Genomic DNA, 18,859 nt, shown 5'->3' with positions numbered 1-18,859 from the left:
AGACTAGCCTGCACAGTGGTTGAGTGGTTAGTGTGTAGGCCACACAGTCAGGAGATCGGGATGACCTGGGATGGATTCTCCTTGTGGAGTTTGCATGTTTTCCCCGTGCATGCGTGGGTTTTCTCCGGGTACTCCGGTTTCCTCCCACATTCCAAAAACATGCTAGGTTAATTAGCGACTCCAAATTGTCCATAGGTATGAATGTGAGTGTGAATGGTTGTTTGTCTATATGTGCCCTGTGATTGGCTGGCGACCAGTCCAGGATGTATCGGCCTCTCGCCCGAAGTCAGCTGGGATAGGCTCCAGCATACACTGCGACCTGAGTGAGGATAAGTGGCATAAAAAATGAATGAATGATATTTATAAATGGAAATCTTTGGGTTTGACATTAAAAGACGAATATGAGATTTAAATTTCAAATTATTTACATCTGGATCGGATGTACACCTTTTGTTTGAACTCGCCCCATTTTCTAAAGTAAGTGAGCAAAAGTATTGGGACATGTGACGTGATGGGTGGTTTTTTTTGTTGCCCACATGTGTCCTATTGCATAAATAGCACTGGACGTTTATGACCATTTTCAGATTGAGTAGACAACATTTAGCGGTGAAAAAGCTGTCTATGGGTGAAAAACAAGTAATTATGAATATGAGAGATGATTGTAAAAATTTTTTGAAGTCAATCTGTCACAAGGCAACACAGTCATGTAATGTGCTGAACTAGAAAATGAGAGGACACAGTCCAAAGACTACATCGAATTGGTATCCAGTCAAGTAGCACAGTCCAACTTTAAAGTCCCCAGCTTTTTCCTCCCACCATGTCTGCCTTTTATAAACAGCTGTTGTGTTGTCAAGCTTCATTCTGTGACCTCAGAGGTCACGTCGGTCCCAGAGGTGCCCCCGGGGTAGCTCGGCTCCAGCGGGGCTCTGTTGATAGCCATGTTTTTAATGTTTGTTTTTCTTGCTTCTCCCTTTGAACCATAGTCGTCCCTGTTCTTTTCTCTGCCATGACCAGGCAACCGGGATGCTTTTACACACTTGAATCCCACAGGAAATCTTACTGTACATTATATAAACTGCTTCCTAATGAAAACATACTAACTGGCCATATCTAAAAACATCCATAATCCGCGTCAACTGGTCATTTATTGCTGCAAGTCCATATAGTGGTTCAAATGCGTTACAAGAAAACTGAAATGCATGCCTGCAATGCTTGAATTGTACAGTCCCATGTTTTTTATTATTAATATATAGGAATATATATTGATGAGAGTATAAGCGGCATAGAAAATTATGCATAGGTACAGTGTAATGAGGATACTATAATAGTTGTATCGCTATTTTTCTGGATAAAAATGATAATAATGTTGGTTTAAATTGCATTGTACAATAATCACTCTATTCAACGTCTAATAAACAAACAATACACTCAACAGTTGAGTAAATAAATGTTCTAGTTCAAGAAATAAAAAGGTCAGCAACAGTTTACATTGATGTATACATCGCTTACATCAACAGCATTGTGTGTGATACAGTATGTGTGAGTGTAGTCCTAATATTAACATTAATTATAGATATATAAAATTATTATCTATAACAATTATATTATAATTATTATTGTTGTTGTTATTATTATTATTATTATTAACAGTAATTGTTTATGCCGCGCCACAGTGTTGCCGTTTCAAGAGGTGTGGGCTCGAAGCCTGTGTCGGACCATTGAGAAGCTGGTGGAGGTGGTGCAGGAGTACCCGTCAGAGGTGGAGCACATCTACAGCCCCGCCTGCGTGCCCCTGGTGAGGTGTGCAGGCTGCTGTGGGGACGAGAAGCTCGAGTGCCACCCCACCCTCACCACTAATGTTACAATGCAGGTATAGCTAGACGCAGATTTTCTTCAATTCACGCCTCGCGTATCGCTAATCTCCATTCTTTCTTTTGTCAGCTGTTGAAAATCAGGCCAGCAGAGCTTGGAGAGGAATATGTTGAAATGACCTTTGTGGAGCATCAGACATGTGAATGTAGGTAAGAAAGAACAACATATATATATATATATATGCTGTATCAGACATTCTGCTTTAACAGTATTCTTGTAATTGTGTATAATATTGTGTGACTTTACTGAGCTACTTCAGTGTGCCAAAGTAATATAGAACACTTTAATCATACCACAGTACAAACATGATACCAGTAAACGTAGTACCTCTCTGACTGTGAGTTGAATTTTGGATACTTCTCTTGCACTGCATCTCATTGTGAAGGTGTTGTTATGGCTTGCCTTGATATTCATATATTCATTTTTATGTTGTTCCTCAGAGTCAAAAACCCTGTTGTGAAGGTTGAAAGGTAAAACATTGCTTGAGAGTCAAAGTATTTTTTTATTGTAGAGAGTTTAATTATAGTGTTTCTTATAGAAAACGACAAAGAGGGAAAGGACGGAGGAGAAAGGAGAAACAAAAAACGAAAGACTGTGACAGGTGAAGCACTATCATTGTAAAAATGATGGAGAAGGCCATGCACCAATGAAGACTTCTTATTTTTATATTTGTGTTGTTCAGGTGCCAGATCCCTCGAAGGTAACTGCAGCACCCAGCCAAAGCCCTGTTGCAGTGCGGCTCACTATTTATTTCCAGCCAAACGACAGCGTCAAGAGTCTCTGTTCGCTCTTCTTTTCAATACCGAGTGTGCAGCCAGAGACTCCAAAACGGCTGGGTTGTTGTGAAGACACGCCCGTCTGGTGATGAGCGCAGTGTTTGTGATGACAAAGTTCAACGGAAAATGTGTTTTAATTGGTGGAAAGCCTGTTGTTACACAGCTGACACAATGGACACACACCTGGGAGCCAAGTGCAATGTAGGCCCAAACAGACTGATTTACACAAGTTATTATCACTGTATCGGGTATGGTAATTGGTACATTTTTATGGTATTTAAAGGTTCTTACTCATGCTTAATATCTGTATTTATTGACAGAAACAGCAGAATAAATATGGACCAAAGGGTTGTTTCTTCCAACAACAAAAATGTCACTGATAACTGAAGTGAAATGTCGCCCTCTAGTGTCTAAATTGGAATAAACAATTGTCAGTACTGTTGGATGACATGCACCACAGCAGAGAGACAGACACAGTAGACTGAGTGGAGTATTGGATTTTCTTTTTAGTCTACACAGTAAAGTTTTAAAAAGAACCGTGTTTAAGAGTTGTTCTGCATCTTGTGACTGGACAATTATTTCAGTCCTAAAAATTACCAGTATTTATCAGTGAATTTCATGAACCAAAGCAATGTCCCGAGATAATTTTGTATAAATAAATGAACTGTGATTTATCAAATTCAATTTTTGTTTGACTTTTTTTTGGTCTGGTACCTTCAAGCTGCTAGCTTGTAAAGTTTGTTTGTACTGTTTAATAACTGAACCGTATCATCAAGATGTTTTAGTTCTTGTTTTAGTTAGCTTGTTTGCGCAGCAGACGGCAGTAATGCTAGCCGTGTGACTACACTTCCTGTCGCTATGAAGACCAACGAAGAAGAAGATGAAGTCAGCAACGTGTGACGTCAGACCTGCTGGAAGAGGGAAACAGGAAGTGGTTGGATAACAACGTTTCAGTATACGTAGTGGGGAAAAAAAACATTGAGTCTATTGACGGGAATTTGCTTTTAAATCTTAACGCATTGGTAAGTTTAACACTTTGGCGAATATAAATCGATACATGTATTGTCGCACCTTGGGTTGTTTGCAACGCTAACGATATGATATGCTAACAATGTGTAATGTTAGCTAACGTCGCCACAACACTGGCACACTCCCAATTTCTACATTGTTGTTTTTGTAACGTAGCCATTATGAATTTCTCACATTGTATTCACGCAAATGTTTACACGTTTGATTTTATATGCGTAGTTCTGTTTGTTTGTTTGCTACATGCCTACGATCTATCCATTCCAGTGATTACTTTTGTCATTAACGACCGCTGATAAAGGATCATCAGCTGACTATGGATTATTTATGTCATCAAAGATTTAACTATGACATTGCCAATTAAAGCGTGTTGTCATTGAGCTATTCAAATGACCTTCGGTGTTGTTTTTTTCCTAATCATTCCAGTTAATGTCCATCTTTTGCTTCTTTATTCCGCACAGAGGAGACAGACATGAACAGTTTTAGTCAATCCGTCCATCACAGGACACCATCGTTCACCAGGGGAACACATCATGGAGCATCTAAGCAGGACCTGGACCGGGATTCAGGCTTCTCAGGTATTTTTGTCAAGATAAACTTTAAGTTGTACTATGCAGCAAACACTTTACTGTTACTGTGGGGGCTTTTTTAAGTATACAAGGTCAGTTGGAATCAGAGAAAGATCTAGGTCACACTGTGTAGCGTGTATCTTTCTTTTACTAGGTCACTTAGGTCTTTATTTATATACAATAGCGAATCACCTGGACTCTGCTGAAACCTCAGTGGTTGATGGTTTATTCTCCAGGCACCCCAGAGATGCTTATCTACATCTGCCACTGGTTCCATTATCCTGTATTAATGTTCTACCGCCGGTAGTGGTAACATTAGACCGGTTCAATAAGATGAGATGGCTTGTTTCTGTTCCCTCCAGATGCCAGCTCCGAGTACCTAAGTGCAGTTGATGGGACCGACTGTGAAGATGCAGGGAGGAAAAGGTCCACAGTCGGCCAGGACACGGCTGGTGTGCAGCTGGCTGTGATGGGAGGCTCGTATGCTGGACTTTCGCCGATGTTGATTATGAATAACTTTGTCCTCAATCAGGTAAACACTGCATGCTTTTACATATACCTCATTTACACCGTGGCACCCCATATCAATGCATGTCACATTTTTTTTTCAGAATGCAGATTTTGTGTGTTTTTAATAGCGCCTTCATCCACTGGCTTCTTTTTCTATAGTTTTTCAGGTTGCTGTGCTTTTGTTCTAGATTTTCAACCTTGGAGGTACCTTTTACTATACAGTCAAGTTGTTGACATAATGCAGTTTGTTTGCTCAAGCATGAGCTGTAATCCAAACTCTGGTGTTCACCACACAATCAGAGATAAGCCGCTGTCTTTGTGAGGCTCTGTCAGTGCATTCAACAGATTCACTCCAATCACTTTTATAATAATTTTACAAATTGATTTCGACGTTGTGGTCGATTTTGGGGTTGTGATGTGTGACCACTTGCGAATGGCGAAAAACCACAAATAATTGAGATGCCCGTAAAATGTGAGGTTCAAGCAAGTTCAAGTTTGAAAATCTGTTAATATGCAAAACAAAGAGGCTGGGAATATGTAGGGTCGTGAATGATGAATCTTGGATATTTAGGCACCCACTGTATATAAAGTATTGCACATGTTTCATGGCCTGATGTTTAAAGTGTCAGTCAAACTTGTTTGTGCAACATTGCCAGTCATCAGCGCTTTCATTCATTCATTTTCTACTGCTTATCCTCACGAGGGTCGTGGGGGGTGCTGGAGCCTATCCCAGCGGGGTACACCCTGGACTGGTGGCCAGCCAATCACAGGGCAAACAACCATCACACTCACATTCATACCTATGGACAATTTGGAGTCGCCAATTAACCTAGCATGTTTTTGGAATGTGGGAGGAAACCGGAGTACCCGGAGAAAACCCACGCATGCACGGGGAGAACATGCAAACTCCACACAGAGATGGCCGAGGGTAGGATTGAACTCGGATCTCCTAGCTGTATAGCCTGTGCACTAACCACTCATCCGCCGTGCAGCCTAAAAAAGAACATATTTGTATAAAATATATAAAAAGCACGGCTTGCCATGTGATTGGCTGGTGTACCCCACCTCTCGCCCGAAGACAGCTGGGTCTCCTAACTGTGAGGCCTGCGCGCTAACCACTCTAGCACCGTGCAGCCCTATTCTAACTCATTATGATCAAATTTGCATATAGCATAAATCAACCAGATATCTTATTGACCCGAATATAATTTTTCTGTTCTCTATTCAGGGGTGAGCATGCAAACCAACAAGGAAGGCAGAGCTTTTCTTCCTGTCGCTTACACACCACAACATATACATGTTACATTTTCTTTTTGCCAGTGAAGCATATAATGGTATATACAGTAATGTGTACTGTACACCAGTTAGATTACACAGAGATTGACATCATTTGCATATTGTGTAAACACAGCCTTAGGTCTTGCCAATAACACCTCCTTGGATGCATGGTGACACATTAGATACAACCTGCAGTACGAATGTTCTGTGAGGAAATGTCAAGTCTTCTGTAGAAAACTCATCTCTCAACAAATTGCGCTAACCACTCGGCCGCTGTGCAGCCCATCAGCGCTTTCAACTTTCAATTTCAACTTTATTTTGTTCATATTATCTTTACTTAAGACCAAGAAAGGTATTTTGCTTCATCGTGTAATAATCAGTTTCAGTGTACTAATCCCAGTTTTGTCCTTTTAGCCTTCGCAGGTTACTCCAGCAGAGAAACAGTGGGGCTTTCCTTCGTCTGTCAGCGTTATGTCTCCATCTCAGATGGTTCTGCTTCATCCAATGATGTCAAACAGCAGCAGCTCACCAAAAACAGCCTCTGACAATGGCAAGCAATCAAAAAGCTACACATCCACTCTTAAGTCCTACCCCAGAATTGCCCCAAACCCAGTGGACGCACCCTCAAAGAGGTCCTCCAAAATGAGGAGTTCATTTTCAGCACACAGAAGACATCAGCAAGGCAACAGGCTGTATGGCGCCCCCACCGCTCAGAGGGCTCCGCCAGCTTCCAGTAAAGCCAGTTTGGCCAAGTTTGAAGCAGCAAACAACCACTCGGCTCTGTCTGCTGAGAGCTCAGATCAGCTCAGCGAGAAGTCGCTCTCCTTCACGACAGGGATCACCACCTCTGTGGTCCCACACGCAAATCAGTGCAGAACTGAAGTAGACCCTAACCGGTCATGTCCTGATAATTACCAAGACAGCCTCTCGGCAGAAAGCAACAAGTTGACACGTTTCAGCAACACCTACAACATCCTGAGCAACTGCGGCCTGCTGGGCATCACTATGCGCACCAAGCAGTTAATCAAGGAGAACAAGCGCACCCAAGGTCAGCTGCAGCTGCTTCAGGAGCAGACCGCACTCCTGCTGGAAGCTCTAGGGAGCGGCGATCCTCACCTGTGGACTAAACTCCAGCTGTCTATGCAGGACTATGACAAGTAACAATCAAGTAGTGACATGGTTTTCCTACACTGTGTTGGTACACGTACAGGTAACCAGCAGCTTTCAATGTGAGGAAATGGTATGTCCCCAGGTGTCATTTGTCAAATACTTGTCAGTACAAGCTTGTAATATTGCCGTCAGCCATGTTAGCTGCTTGTGTCTGAACTTTAAACAATCAGTGCTGCTGGTTTAAAACCCTTGCCTATAATAATTGTCCTTTTTAAGTAGGGCTATAGCCGCTATGGTAAACCGCAATCGAGCATGGCACGACAAGCACATTAACAGATGTATTGTTCCAAGACTTTTGTAGGACCTCGTATTAAAAGTAAGAGAAAAGGGAAGACATCGTTTGCGTTGCATGAGAAAGTTTCGGAAAAGAATACACTCTCATGCTACACACTTTAAGTCAATGGAACGATGTAATTCATAGCATTGTCATGCAAAATATAGTAGCACGCCATGAACACCGTGAGCTTTGCATATAGGCAAAGAGGTCCGGTGGTAGAAAATGCACAGTAGATCCTCCTTAAGGCTTCACGTTTTTGTATGATTTCTCTAAAAAGTCCAGAAACAACATTGCATTATGGAATGACTTTTACGGTACATGACGCTAATGGTTTCGGACAAATAGGATCCAGTTTCACACGTGCATTCCAAGAAACCGCCTTCTCATATGTAAGAAGTGTCGATCTTGTAATTGTTTAATTTGAACTACCCACTCCTCCCTCGTCAAGTGTGTAATGCCAGTTAACCGAAATGTCTTTTTATATATATATATATATAATTTACTTGTTGATCTGTATTAAGTATTATTTATTTGTGATAAGATTTTATTTTTGCAGAAGCTATTATTTAATCCTGCCAAACACATTTTAACTTGGTTACTGGACAAATTGGTTTTAAAAAGAAGGTCAAATTGTATGAAGTGAAGTTTTGTGGCCTTGTATCTACTTCAGGATCTGCTACTATCTTCTGTTTTGCTTAACGGGGGTCATGATGGCACAACAGTAGCAGAAATCCGTTACATATCAGCCTCTTGCACTTTAGTTACTATAGACTGTCGCCCTGCTTGTTTTTTTTTTTTGGTTGTTTTTTTAATGTGAACATGAATGTTAACTGTGCCTTTTTGAATGTTTGTATTCTCGTGTTAGTGCTTGAGCTGCTTGGATTGCTGTAAGCATCTGCAAAGATGCAAGCTTCACATGGAGGAAGAAGTTTGCATGTAGTCGAAGCTCTCCAAAGAATCAATCATGGCGAGGATTAATGGCAACTTGGAATTCTTTATTTCGGCAATACTACCTTGCAATACTTTACAGGCCATAATAGTAGTAGTAGTAACTCTATTTTAACAAACATATTTGACCTTTTTTGTGTGTGAAATGTGCCTCCTGTCACAAACGTCACCTTGACTAACGGTCATAAAACTGTAAAGTCATTTCTTCTGTCTTGTTCTTCAGGTACAAATATTCTGTCCAATAAAGATGTTACGCAACTACACAGAAAACCACCTGAGTGCGGTAGATTCTTTTAACTGAAGACTCACTTAATATTATAGCACTTTGGGTTTATGTGTATAGCAGGTAAAGACAAAAGTAGCTCTAGTAATTAAATACTATTGCTAAGAAGTGCAAAACACGTTAATAAAAAGCAAACCAAATTATAATTAAACCAATCCTACCGGGAATGTACCAAATCCCTGATATATAGGAAGTGATAATGTTTGGACCAATCAGCTTTTCTCGTGTTTCCTTGTCACCCAAGATCTCTGGAGCTGATTGGTCCAAACGTCCCCTTGGGATTCAGTGCGTTCCATTTCTGAATGATGTTGTTTTTTTTTCTTTTGTTAAAGTGTTTTGCACTTTTTGGCCACTGTCATAAAAAGTATTTATTTCTAAAACAATGTTGACTATATGTCAAGCAGCTGCAGTTTAACAGTGGGAAGTCCTTATTACAGTATTACCACAAGGCTCCATCATTAGCATTAGCAAGGTACGGCTATTGCTTCATCTATGGGGCTGTTGTGTACAAAATGTGTAAGTAAGACATGATTTTATGGCACATTGTGATTAATACCCTGGATAATTCCACTATAGCCCATCATCAGTCAGTCTCTGGAGCAGACAATAATATTGTATTGATACTTATAACGGTCACTACACATGTTCTTGCCTGCTAGCCCTTAACATCAAATGTAATAACGGTAAAAATATGTTCCTGAATGTTCTCTGTGCACACATAAATGGCATCAGCAGTCAAGTTTAGCACATGATACAAAAAGGCTAAGCAGTGTATGTATATGTTTATGATGAACCTTAGTAAACCTTATTAAATATTGCTTTTAAAAAGCTACTAAAACCTAAATGTAAACTCCTATATGCTTACTGTAGGCCTCCTCTCTTTACAGGAGTGTCAAGGAATACTTAACGTCATTATAAAGTACATACAGTGGAACCTCTAAAGTGGTACAAAATGGAGTTCGAGCCAAATTGTGTGACTATGGGTATCAGAAGGAACTCGGAACTTAAGCCTATTTTGTTTTCTCTTTTTCTATATTTTGGTGATGCCCCAGCAGAGGGGGACATGTTTCAATAACCATAGAAGGCCACTCAGTACAGTATGACCGAGTTTTAATGTAAGTTGGGACATACACCTAAATGACCTATGACATATAAAATACAGTAATAAAAAGACTAAATACAAGAATTAAGTGAAACAGATATACTTTTGTCCCTGTGCTTGTTCTACATTTTTTAAATATAATCCCAGGCTAGTCTGGAAGCATAACTACTTCTTCTCCGATATTGGCTTTTTGCAGAAAAACGATATGCCGATATCAGCGCACATACTGATTTTTCATGATCGGGAAAAAACCCCAATGCCAATATCAACCGATATTGCATTTTTATGCTGATATCGGGTCGCTAATTATCGTGCATGCCTACTAATACGCCATGTTATTCTTCCTCAAGCAGTGTTGCTGCTCGGCACGAGGCACACGCTGCATTCTTGTGCTGATTGTGTCATGTATTCTTCATCTATTTCACTTGCACTGTAAATGGTGTAAACAAAATGGTGGTAAACTAACGATGACTTGTAAGCAGATGCTTGGAAATGTAACCGCAAGCAAGCATGATGGCTAATGACTTGCATGACAATGAAACCAAACAAGGCACTATATATATTAGTCATCTAACAATTTGTATATATCTAATCATAAAATACTTAAACCCTACAAAGCTTAGATCAGTACCTGTATTGCTCTGCGAGCGCCTTGCTCCCTCCATGTTGTTGGAGCGAGTAGTTTTACTTTTTTAAAGATTTATTACGCAATGCTTAGCTTTTATTTATTCTCATCTGACTATTGAAAAGCAATGTAAAAAATCTTGATTGTTATTAAAGGTTTTATCATTTCTGTCTGGATCAAATCAAATAGAAATAGAAAAACTTTGGTGACTGTTCAGTTGAGGAATTTTATATTTAGAGGTTCCACTGTAATTGGTATTAAGACAAATATAAGACGGCTCCTTTTTTCCAGTAGGTCTCTGTGCCATGGCTGCCTCTCTTCAAGTCACTGGTGTTTGTGTGTGTGAGTGACAGGAAGAAAACCTCTGTCTCATTTCCATGTATACATCTCTAGACCCTGAGCCTTTTTGAGACCTTGAGGGAAAATACCGTCTTATATTTAGCTCAATACGATAAATGAATCCTAACTTTCTCCAAAGTGTCCTGCCTGTGTGACCTATTGCAAGTTGATAAATGAATGATGAGAAGATGGCTCAGTCCTGCTTTAGTGCCTCCTCAGAGCACATCTCCACCGTGTGCACAGGCAGGATGAGACCCAGCGCCCAGTTGGCTCCGAACACATCCTTGAGGTTGCTTCTCCAGGGGCTGCAGTTCTCCAGGAGCTGCCCACTCTGCATCTGACACCAGGTCTGGCCCCGGGCCACCAGCAGCACCTGCTGGCAGCAGAAACCGGCACAGACAAGCCCGATGCCCAGCCACACGTACAGCATCAGGACCAGGAAGAGCTGCACGCCGGAGATTGTTCCTGGGTTGAGGGTACGAATTCCTTAATAATAAGCCGTATTCCATCATGAAATTGTTTCATAAGGCAACTCACCCATGAAGAAGTAACCAGTGGAGAGGGGCAGAAGAGTCAAGAAGGTCAGCGGGTTCTCGAAGGAAATGGAGTACTCCACTGTGAGAAAGGCCACGCCAAGAACCAGCGAGTACAAACAGGTGCAGGAGGTGTAGATGCAAAACATGATGAAGTAACGCATGTTTTTGTTGCCGATGCAATTCCCGGTGAAAAAGCAGTGGTGATCCCGCTTCAGTATAACCTTCTTGCACAGTTTGCAGAAGTGGCGGCCGTTGAGGAGGTAGTGAGCATCCACTTTGTCCGAGCAGTGTGGTGAACACACCGGGACCGCCGTCTCGTTGGCACTTGCTGCGGGATATAAGATAGTCATTGTGTAATTCCCAAGGGCGTTGAACATGAGAAAAAGAAAAACCACGGTGTGAAGAGTTGTAGACCCCCCGGGTGATGTGTCAGGGGTGGGGAAGATCGTTGGGATGAAGAAGCCAAAGTGCAGGATGAAGGTGACGATTGTCGCCATGAAAAAGTATGCAGGGGCCACGGCGTTGAGAAGCCTCAGTTTGAGCATCCTGGTGAACATAGCTGTGGGTGGGTGGGAGTGGGGGGGGGACACAAACATCAGCAGTAAGAAAATCCCTTTAAAATTCAAATACACTGTTTTGAATTTTGACAAAACAGAGAAATAACATTACACCCTGGACTGGTGGCCAGCCAATCACAGGGCACATATAGACAAACAACCATTCACACTCACATTCATACCTATGGACAATTTGGAGAAACCAATTAACCTAGCATGTTTTTGGAATGTGGGAGGAAACCGGAGTACCCGGAGAAAACCCACGCATGCACGGGGAGAACATGCAAACTCCACACAGAGATGGCCGAGGGTAGGATTGAACTCGGATCTCCTAGCTGTATAGCCTGTGCACTAACCACTCATCCGCCGTGCAGCCTAAAAAAGAACATATTTGTATAAAATATATCAAAAGCACGGCTTGCCATGTGATTGGCTGGTGTACCCCACCTCTCGCCCGAAGACAGCTGGGTCTCCTAACTGTGAGGCCTGCGCGCTAACCACTCTAGCACCGTGCAGCCCTATTCTAACTCATTATGATCAAATTTGCATATAGCATAAATCAACCAGATATCTTATTGACCCGAATATAATTTTTCTGTTCTCTATTCAGGGGTGAGCATGCAAACCAACAAGGAAGGCAGAGCTTTTCTTCCTGTCGCTTACACACCACAACATATACATGTTACATTTTCTTTTTGCCAGTGAAGCATATAATGGTATATACAGTAATGTGTACTGTACACCAGTTAGATTACACAGAGATTGACATCATTTGCATATTGTGTAAACACAGCCTTAGGTCTTGCCAATAACACCTCCTTGGATGCATGGTGACACATTAGATACAACCTGCAGTACGAATGTTCTGTGAGGAAATGTCAAGTCTTCTGTAGAAAACTCATCTCTCAACAAATTGGGTTCCTGAAACCTTAGGGACCCCCTGAATGGACCAAAAATATCTCGCCATCTGCATTGGTGCTCTACAGACCCACAGCTGAATGCCACGCTGGGTGGAAGATGACATCTATAGTCCTGGTCCAGGGTACGTGACGTATAAAAGACGGGTGATGACCCACGGTGTGCCTCCACCAACCCACCCCTCCTCCGGCAACACTCCGCGCACCCTCGTTGACCTAAACCTCCCCCATCGCAGGCACCTTAACGTGAAGTATCATAACCGAAGCGTGACGTCATAAATGCCATTCCTGATACATAGATGCGTACACATAGACGCGTGTACCTGCAGCCTCGGGAGGAACTGTCCTTTTCAGCACCGCCAAGCTCACTTGCAGCCGATCGGCAACACACGTCTACATCCACTCTGGGCAGCATCGCCCCCTGCTGGCGAAGATGCCTTTCTTACGTCATTCAACAACAACAACAAAAAAAACGTTGACAACTTATTTTCAAAATAGTGACGCACACCCATGAAAATCAGTTAGAAATGTTTATGCATCCATTTATAAAAAAAAAAAAACAGTTGGACTTGTAAAGGAACTGAAGGTGCAAGATGGAGTTTTTTCCAGCAGGTGGCACTGCAGCCTCTGTAGTTTAACCAGCCATAACAAAACCATGCTACTTCTGACCTTATGGCTATAAATGTTGCTGAGCTACTTCTTTAAAAATTGATTTAGATGCATGAGAGTATTAGAATATTAGATCTTCACAGTATGAAGTGTGTCAGTTATAATAAGGCATTTTTTAAAAATAATACAGCTCTTATATCGGTTGTCATTGGTGATCCTGTATATGGTATTATATAGTATACCTATGGTAATGATCGTGATAATACCTGTTAAATTGTTTAAAGCATGCATAACAAAGTTACGTTTCTACAGTTCATGTCTGAAAAGGAGTAGGAAGAAGCCAATCTTATTTAGTCTTACCCCTTCTCCATATATATCACCAATATCAAAAATGCAGCAAAATAAACAACACCATCATAAAAGATATTTGTGAAAATAAACACCAATACTGATACCACTCTTGGTATCAATGTTATTGATATTTTGATGGATCCACTCATCCCTGCTGGATACCATGCTAATACTGTATGCCCCAGAGCAAGCAGGGTTGGTATTGTTTTCCAGTCACAGCTAATGTCATTAGTGTAATTACTGTAATTGATAAAATTAGCCTTTCTCAGGAAATAACCCTCAACGGTATACTTTCCCTGATAATTGAATTTATGAATTTCGTTACTAATTCAATGACTTTTTTGGGAAGTAACTAGTAAGTACAGTATAGTTTTTTTTAAAATGTAATTTTCCCAACTGCCAGTAACAGTGACATAAGAAAACGTCCCCAACATACATAATACTGTGTGTTTTCTTTTTTCTTTTTCTTTTGACCAATTCCCATTTATTAAAACATTTATAGTATCGTTGTGGCATCATAATAAATGATTCGCCTGTCATGTGTGAAACACCCGCTTGTTGACACTCCCTGAGTGCTCCTCTCTGCTGGCAGGTGTTGAATTGTCAGACGCTCCCTGGGAAGGTGGGAGTTTCTTGTGTTTCTTGGCTGTTGGAAGACAAAAAACACACACGGCAGTATCGCATCCCTTCAATGACGCCAGCCCACCAGCGAGCTTTTTGAGGTGAGTGAGGATCATTTTCACACGAATTGGCCTTTTTACTGAGCTAAACTTGCCGCGGAGGGTTTTAAGTGCGCAAAATTTGTGGCGCAATGGTTTTTCATCAAGTTGAGCTTTATAAGGAAGGCGGGTGTGCAGACTGGTGTGAGTGCTGCAGCAAGCCAGGGGAGCCACAGTCGTCCACATTGTATGACTGTACACAATCACCTTTAAAATATGGACGCTTATAGTGGAGACGAGAGGTTTGTCACGTGATTGCATCATATTAGAGTGATTTTAGTGGTCACCCGAGGAGGACGTGGCGGTGTCTGGCAACGTGTTACACCCCAATACATCTCATCTTGTCACTACAACGTGCAAGCTCCTCAAGCAGTTCATTGTGTGCTTTACATGTGCTTCTTAAGCGGCAGTTGTCACTTGCCAGATAAGGAGCCTATTAGGGTTTAGCCATTATACTACACAGTGGCCTTTCTCTTTCTATTTGCAGTCACACACACAAAGACCTTAGTGTGACCTGTTGAATCCACGCTTAATTGCATGACATTTATGTTCATTCAATGCAATGTTGAACAAAACAACACAAATATATGCCTTATGTTCTATACTATCTACTCTAGTAAACTAAGTAATTGTACTTAATGTATGCAATCTATCAATCATATTACTTAATTGAATTAGAATTCTATTGATAAGTCATATTTTTTACATACACTGTACTACTTTGTCAGGCGGCACAGTGGGCGAGTGGTTAGTGTGCAGACCTCACAGCTAGGAGACCCGAGTTCAATTCCGCCCTGGGCCATCTGTGTGTGGAGTTTGCATGTCCTCCCACATACGTAGCTTAGCAAATTTTATGGAGTACTTTCAACTGTTGGTGCTGACCTGCCAACATGTACACATTTATTGTACTGAACATGCAATTTGACTCTTGAATATGCGTGTATGCTTCACAGCTCTCCAGTTTGTTGGATTTTCCTGGTTTCAGTGTCGAGTTCAGTCTGTATGGGACATAAAAATTAATGGATCAATGGATCAGTTTCAGGCTGCACGGCGCCCAAGTGTTTTTTTTCTCCGGGTACTCCGGTTTCCTCCCACATTCCAAAAACATGCTAGGTTAATTGGTTTCTCCAAATTGTCCATAGGTATGAATGTGAGTGTGAATGGTTGTTTGTCTATATGTGCCCTGTGATTGGCTGGCGACCAGTCCAGGGTGTACCCCGCTTCTCACCCAAAGACAGCTGGGATAGGCTCCAGCACCCCCTGCGACCCTCGTGAGGAAAAGCGGTAGAAAATGAATGAATGAATGTACTACTTTGTCTTGAAAAGCCTATAGAACATTGCTTTAATATTTAATCAAGCTTGACTCCCAATATGAATGCTGGTCGTTTGGAGGCATCACACACGCATTATTATTTCAAGACAACTCTGACACTGTAGTAAAAGGCCTGCTTGTATTGTGGTAAGTCATGCTTACTTTGCTGCCAGGCTGGGTTTTCTTTTATGTTGTTTTGCTTGTTAGCTGTGGATGTTTCAGCACTTGGAGGAGGTGAACAGCTCCAGCTGCACATACAGATCAGGCAGAGCATGAGCACAAAGATCCCAAGGTGCTTTTTAGATTCATTCATTCATTCTACTGCTTATCCTCATGAGGGTTGCGGGGGTGCTGGAGCCTATCCCAGCTGTCTTTGGGCGAGAGGTGGGGTACACCCTGGACTGGTTGCCAGCCAATCACATGACAAGCTGTGCTTTTTATGTATTTTATACAAATATGTTCTTTTATAGGCTGCACAGGGGATGAGTGGTTAGGGCACAGGCTACACAGCTAGGAGACCCAAGTTAAATTCCACCCTCGGCCATCTCTGTGTGGAGTTTGCATGTTCTCCCCGTGCATGCGTGGGTTTTCTCCCACATTCCAAAAACAAGTTAGGTTAATTGGCGACTCCAAATTGTCTATAGTGAGTGTGAATGGTTGTTTGTTTATATGTGCCCTGTGATTGGCTGGAGACCAGCACTCCTGTGACCCTTGAGGATAAGCGGTAGAAAATTAATGAATGTTAGTTTTTAGATGAAAGGACTGAGACCCAACAAAAACATAACAAATACTGCAAATATATATATATTGTGTTCAGTCCACCATGTTGTCAATTACCTTAACTATGTATTTATTTTAAAAATACAAGTCACTTTTCCCCAAACTATGGCAAGTGGTAACACATGGACCAATAAATTGTGGTGAATACCTGGTAAAAGGTGTATTTTTTCTCCATGTCCGGTCCAGACTGTGTGTTTGTCATTCTCCATGAAACAAGAAGTAGCCTCCTAGATAATCAAAAGATGAACTAAAACTACAAATTATAAATCTAATGTTCACATCCTCAAAACATTACTTACCAAGATGTTACACCAGTATTACATGACGTTACATTGATGTTCACAATGCTATGTGGCTTTTAAGGAGAACTAAAGACAGCTGGGATAGGCTCCAGCATGCCCTCATGAGGAAAAGCGGTCTAGAAAATGGATGGATGGTTGATCATTGACAACCTCTCAGTATAAACATAGTGTAGCTAAGTGCAATATAAGCACAGTGACAAGCATGTTGCTAGAAAAACATTCAGAATCTCACAGTATGGTTCAATACCCATACTGAAGCAGACTGAAGTCAGGCATTTGATGTTCGGTAAGCTGGGCTGCCGGGGCCTTATAGTGTTGTAATGTGTTAAGTTTTTTTCATATGTCCACTTGTGGTGATTGGTGTATGTCAAATGATATCATTTCTACTGTAGGTATGAAATGTTAATGGCGTGTGTATGCTTTTTCATATATCATATTGCATTAGATCACTACATGCACGTAACCTGCTGATCTGACATTTATATATTAATCTGTGAAGGGTCGGAATGGATCAAATTGTGCATTACTACGTTACACAGTAATTACATCAAATCATTCTATCAGGGCAGCCTTTGTTCATTGGAGGTCATTTTCTCATCTCAGTCCATTGAAAGTACTGTTCTCCTGGACAGTTTGATAATACGCACAATAAAAATGTCACCTTTTTTTTAAAGAATGACATTTAGGTTTGGCTGAGAGAAGAAAAGAATAGTTTAGATGCTAATTTTGAGACGTTGAGACGTGTTTATGAATGGACTGCATCGTTATCGCTTAATAGAAGAGATAGCCTTCTGCGGTCTGTTTAATGAGTCGTGTGTGCTTTTTTCGAGGCTAACAATAATGTGACTCATGTTTTCTCCCAGGCAGGCCCATTTTGGAAGTGCTCCCGTAGGCTTTGTACTGAATTAATCTGGGGGTTAAATCTTCTAATGCAAAGAAAATGTAGATTAGCGAGATTCTGTGCTTACATTTAAAATTGTAAGCATGTTGGACTCAAGTCGTACCAAGATGCCAGATGGGTTCTAATAAGGGTTGTGCACACAGCAGCAGAGCATACACACATCACTCCCCCCAGGGGGCCTACTGAGCATGTGCAGCCAGACAGGAAGCAGGTGTTTGGTTTGTTGTGCATGGCTGGAGTGAGTAAGTTTTCCTCATCGTCATGCTGAGGCTCATTTGGCCTTTACAGGGAGGCCGGGTGGTGATGTAGCATCATCTGTTTGCTATCAGTCAACCACACCTCACTAATCTACACTACGTACGTGGGGGCCGTGTCATAGAGAGGTGCAGAAATAGTCACCCCCTTCCTGTCAATCACATTATAGCCTGCATGCCCTAATGAGCACATGTGCACATCTCTATCAGGTATTTATTCCACTGTATTTGTAATGAGTGCCATTTGAATACCACGAAACTGAGCATTATTATCTTTGTAAAGCCAGAATTGTATGCTGCTCTTGTACATATTTTACATATTCCAATAAGAGTTTAAGATTTTAAACTGACAGGTTTCCAACAAATGTTCACACAAAAAAACCTTCCAAAAAGAGCTCATTTATTCTGGATCTTTCACTTCCAGAATCAGCTCTGTCATGCAAATTTGAAGTTGGCCCCGCAGATTGTCAGCTATCGTTCACTGGTTGACTGGCTGTTGATGAGTTGCAGAGGTTTGGGAGTCAGTGGAGGTTCACCTTTTATTTATGGTGCATGTCTCTGGCAGAGCAGGATAATATCTCTTTCAGACAGGTTGTGAATCTTATGTGATGGCAGGAGGGGAAAGCTCTTCCAGACATGCTCACCAAATACTTTATGGTTGCTGGCTTAGTACAGCTGCAGTGATGATGATGTTTTTAGAACAATAACTGTCTATATTCATTTATTTCACTTTCAGAATGAATAAACGGTTAGATTTCTCATCTAGTATTTGTCATCTCGCTTTGTGCAAACGTCATTAAGATCATTCTTATTCATGTCAGGTTTGGCTGTATTAATGTTGCTGTA

General features: G+C 41.4%; 4 protein-coding genes across 4 annotated transcripts in view; 3 read left to right on the top strand and 1 right to left on the bottom strand.

Moving 5' to 3' along the window:
- Positions 1–1,535: 1,535 nt before the first annotated feature.
- pgfb (placental growth factor b) lies at positions 1,536–3,312 on the top strand. Its single transcript, XM_078796348.1, has 6 exons — positions 1,536–1,539; positions 1,674–1,870; positions 1,942–2,021; positions 2,313–2,342; positions 2,411–2,473; positions 2,555–3,312. The coding sequence occupies exons 1-6, from the start codon at positions 1,536–1,538 to the stop codon at positions 2,574–2,576; spliced, it is 396 nt and encodes a 131-aa protein (XP_078652474.1). The 3' UTR covers positions 2,577–3,312.
- A 190-nt stretch (positions 3,313–3,502) lies between these two features.
- Positions 3,503–8,696, top strand: LOC131140332 (CLOCK-interacting pacemaker-like). Its single transcript, XM_078795897.1, has 4 exons — positions 3,503–3,670; positions 4,136–4,252; positions 4,606–4,775; positions 6,446–8,696. The coding sequence occupies exons 2-4, from the start codon at positions 4,147–4,149 to the stop codon at positions 7,190–7,192; spliced, it is 1,023 nt and encodes a 340-aa protein (XP_078652023.1). The 5' UTR covers positions 3,503–3,670; positions 4,136–4,146; the 3' UTR covers positions 7,193–8,696.
- Positions 8,697–9,022: 326 nt separating this feature from the next.
- On the bottom strand, positions 9,023–13,205 carry zdhhc22 (zDHHC palmitoyltransferase 22). The gene is made up of 3 exons (XM_058090623.2): positions 13,109–13,205; positions 11,313–11,870; positions 9,023–11,240 (listed from the first exon to the last, which is right to left on the bottom strand). The coding sequence occupies exons 2-3, from the start codon at positions 11,866–11,868 to the stop codon at positions 10,969–10,971; spliced, it is 828 nt and encodes a 275-aa protein (XP_057946606.1). The 5' UTR covers positions 11,869–11,870; positions 13,109–13,205; the 3' UTR covers positions 9,023–10,968.
- The window catches only part of tmem63c (transmembrane protein 63C), a 27,456-nt gene continuing 19,626 nt past the window's right edge, over positions 11,030–18,859 (top strand). The window contains exons 1-2 of the mRNA XM_078795896.1: positions 11,030–11,251; positions 14,338–14,467. The gene's annotated coding sequence lies outside the window, so the exon portion shown is untranslated. The remainder of the gene's footprint in view (positions 11,252–14,337; positions 14,468–18,859) is intronic.

The sequence above is a fragment of the Doryrhamphus excisus genome, linkage group LG14, assembly GCF_037039965.1.
Source record: "Doryrhamphus excisus strain RoL-2023G ecotype Guam linkage group LG14, RoL_Dexc_Guam_v1.1, whole genome shotgun sequence".
Taxonomy (NCBI): domain Eukaryota; kingdom Metazoa; phylum Chordata; class Actinopteri; order Syngnathiformes; family Syngnathidae; genus Doryrhamphus; species Doryrhamphus excisus.
The sequence above is the reverse complement of the archived record's forward strand: the minus strand, read 5'-3'. Positions and strand labels throughout refer to the sequence as shown.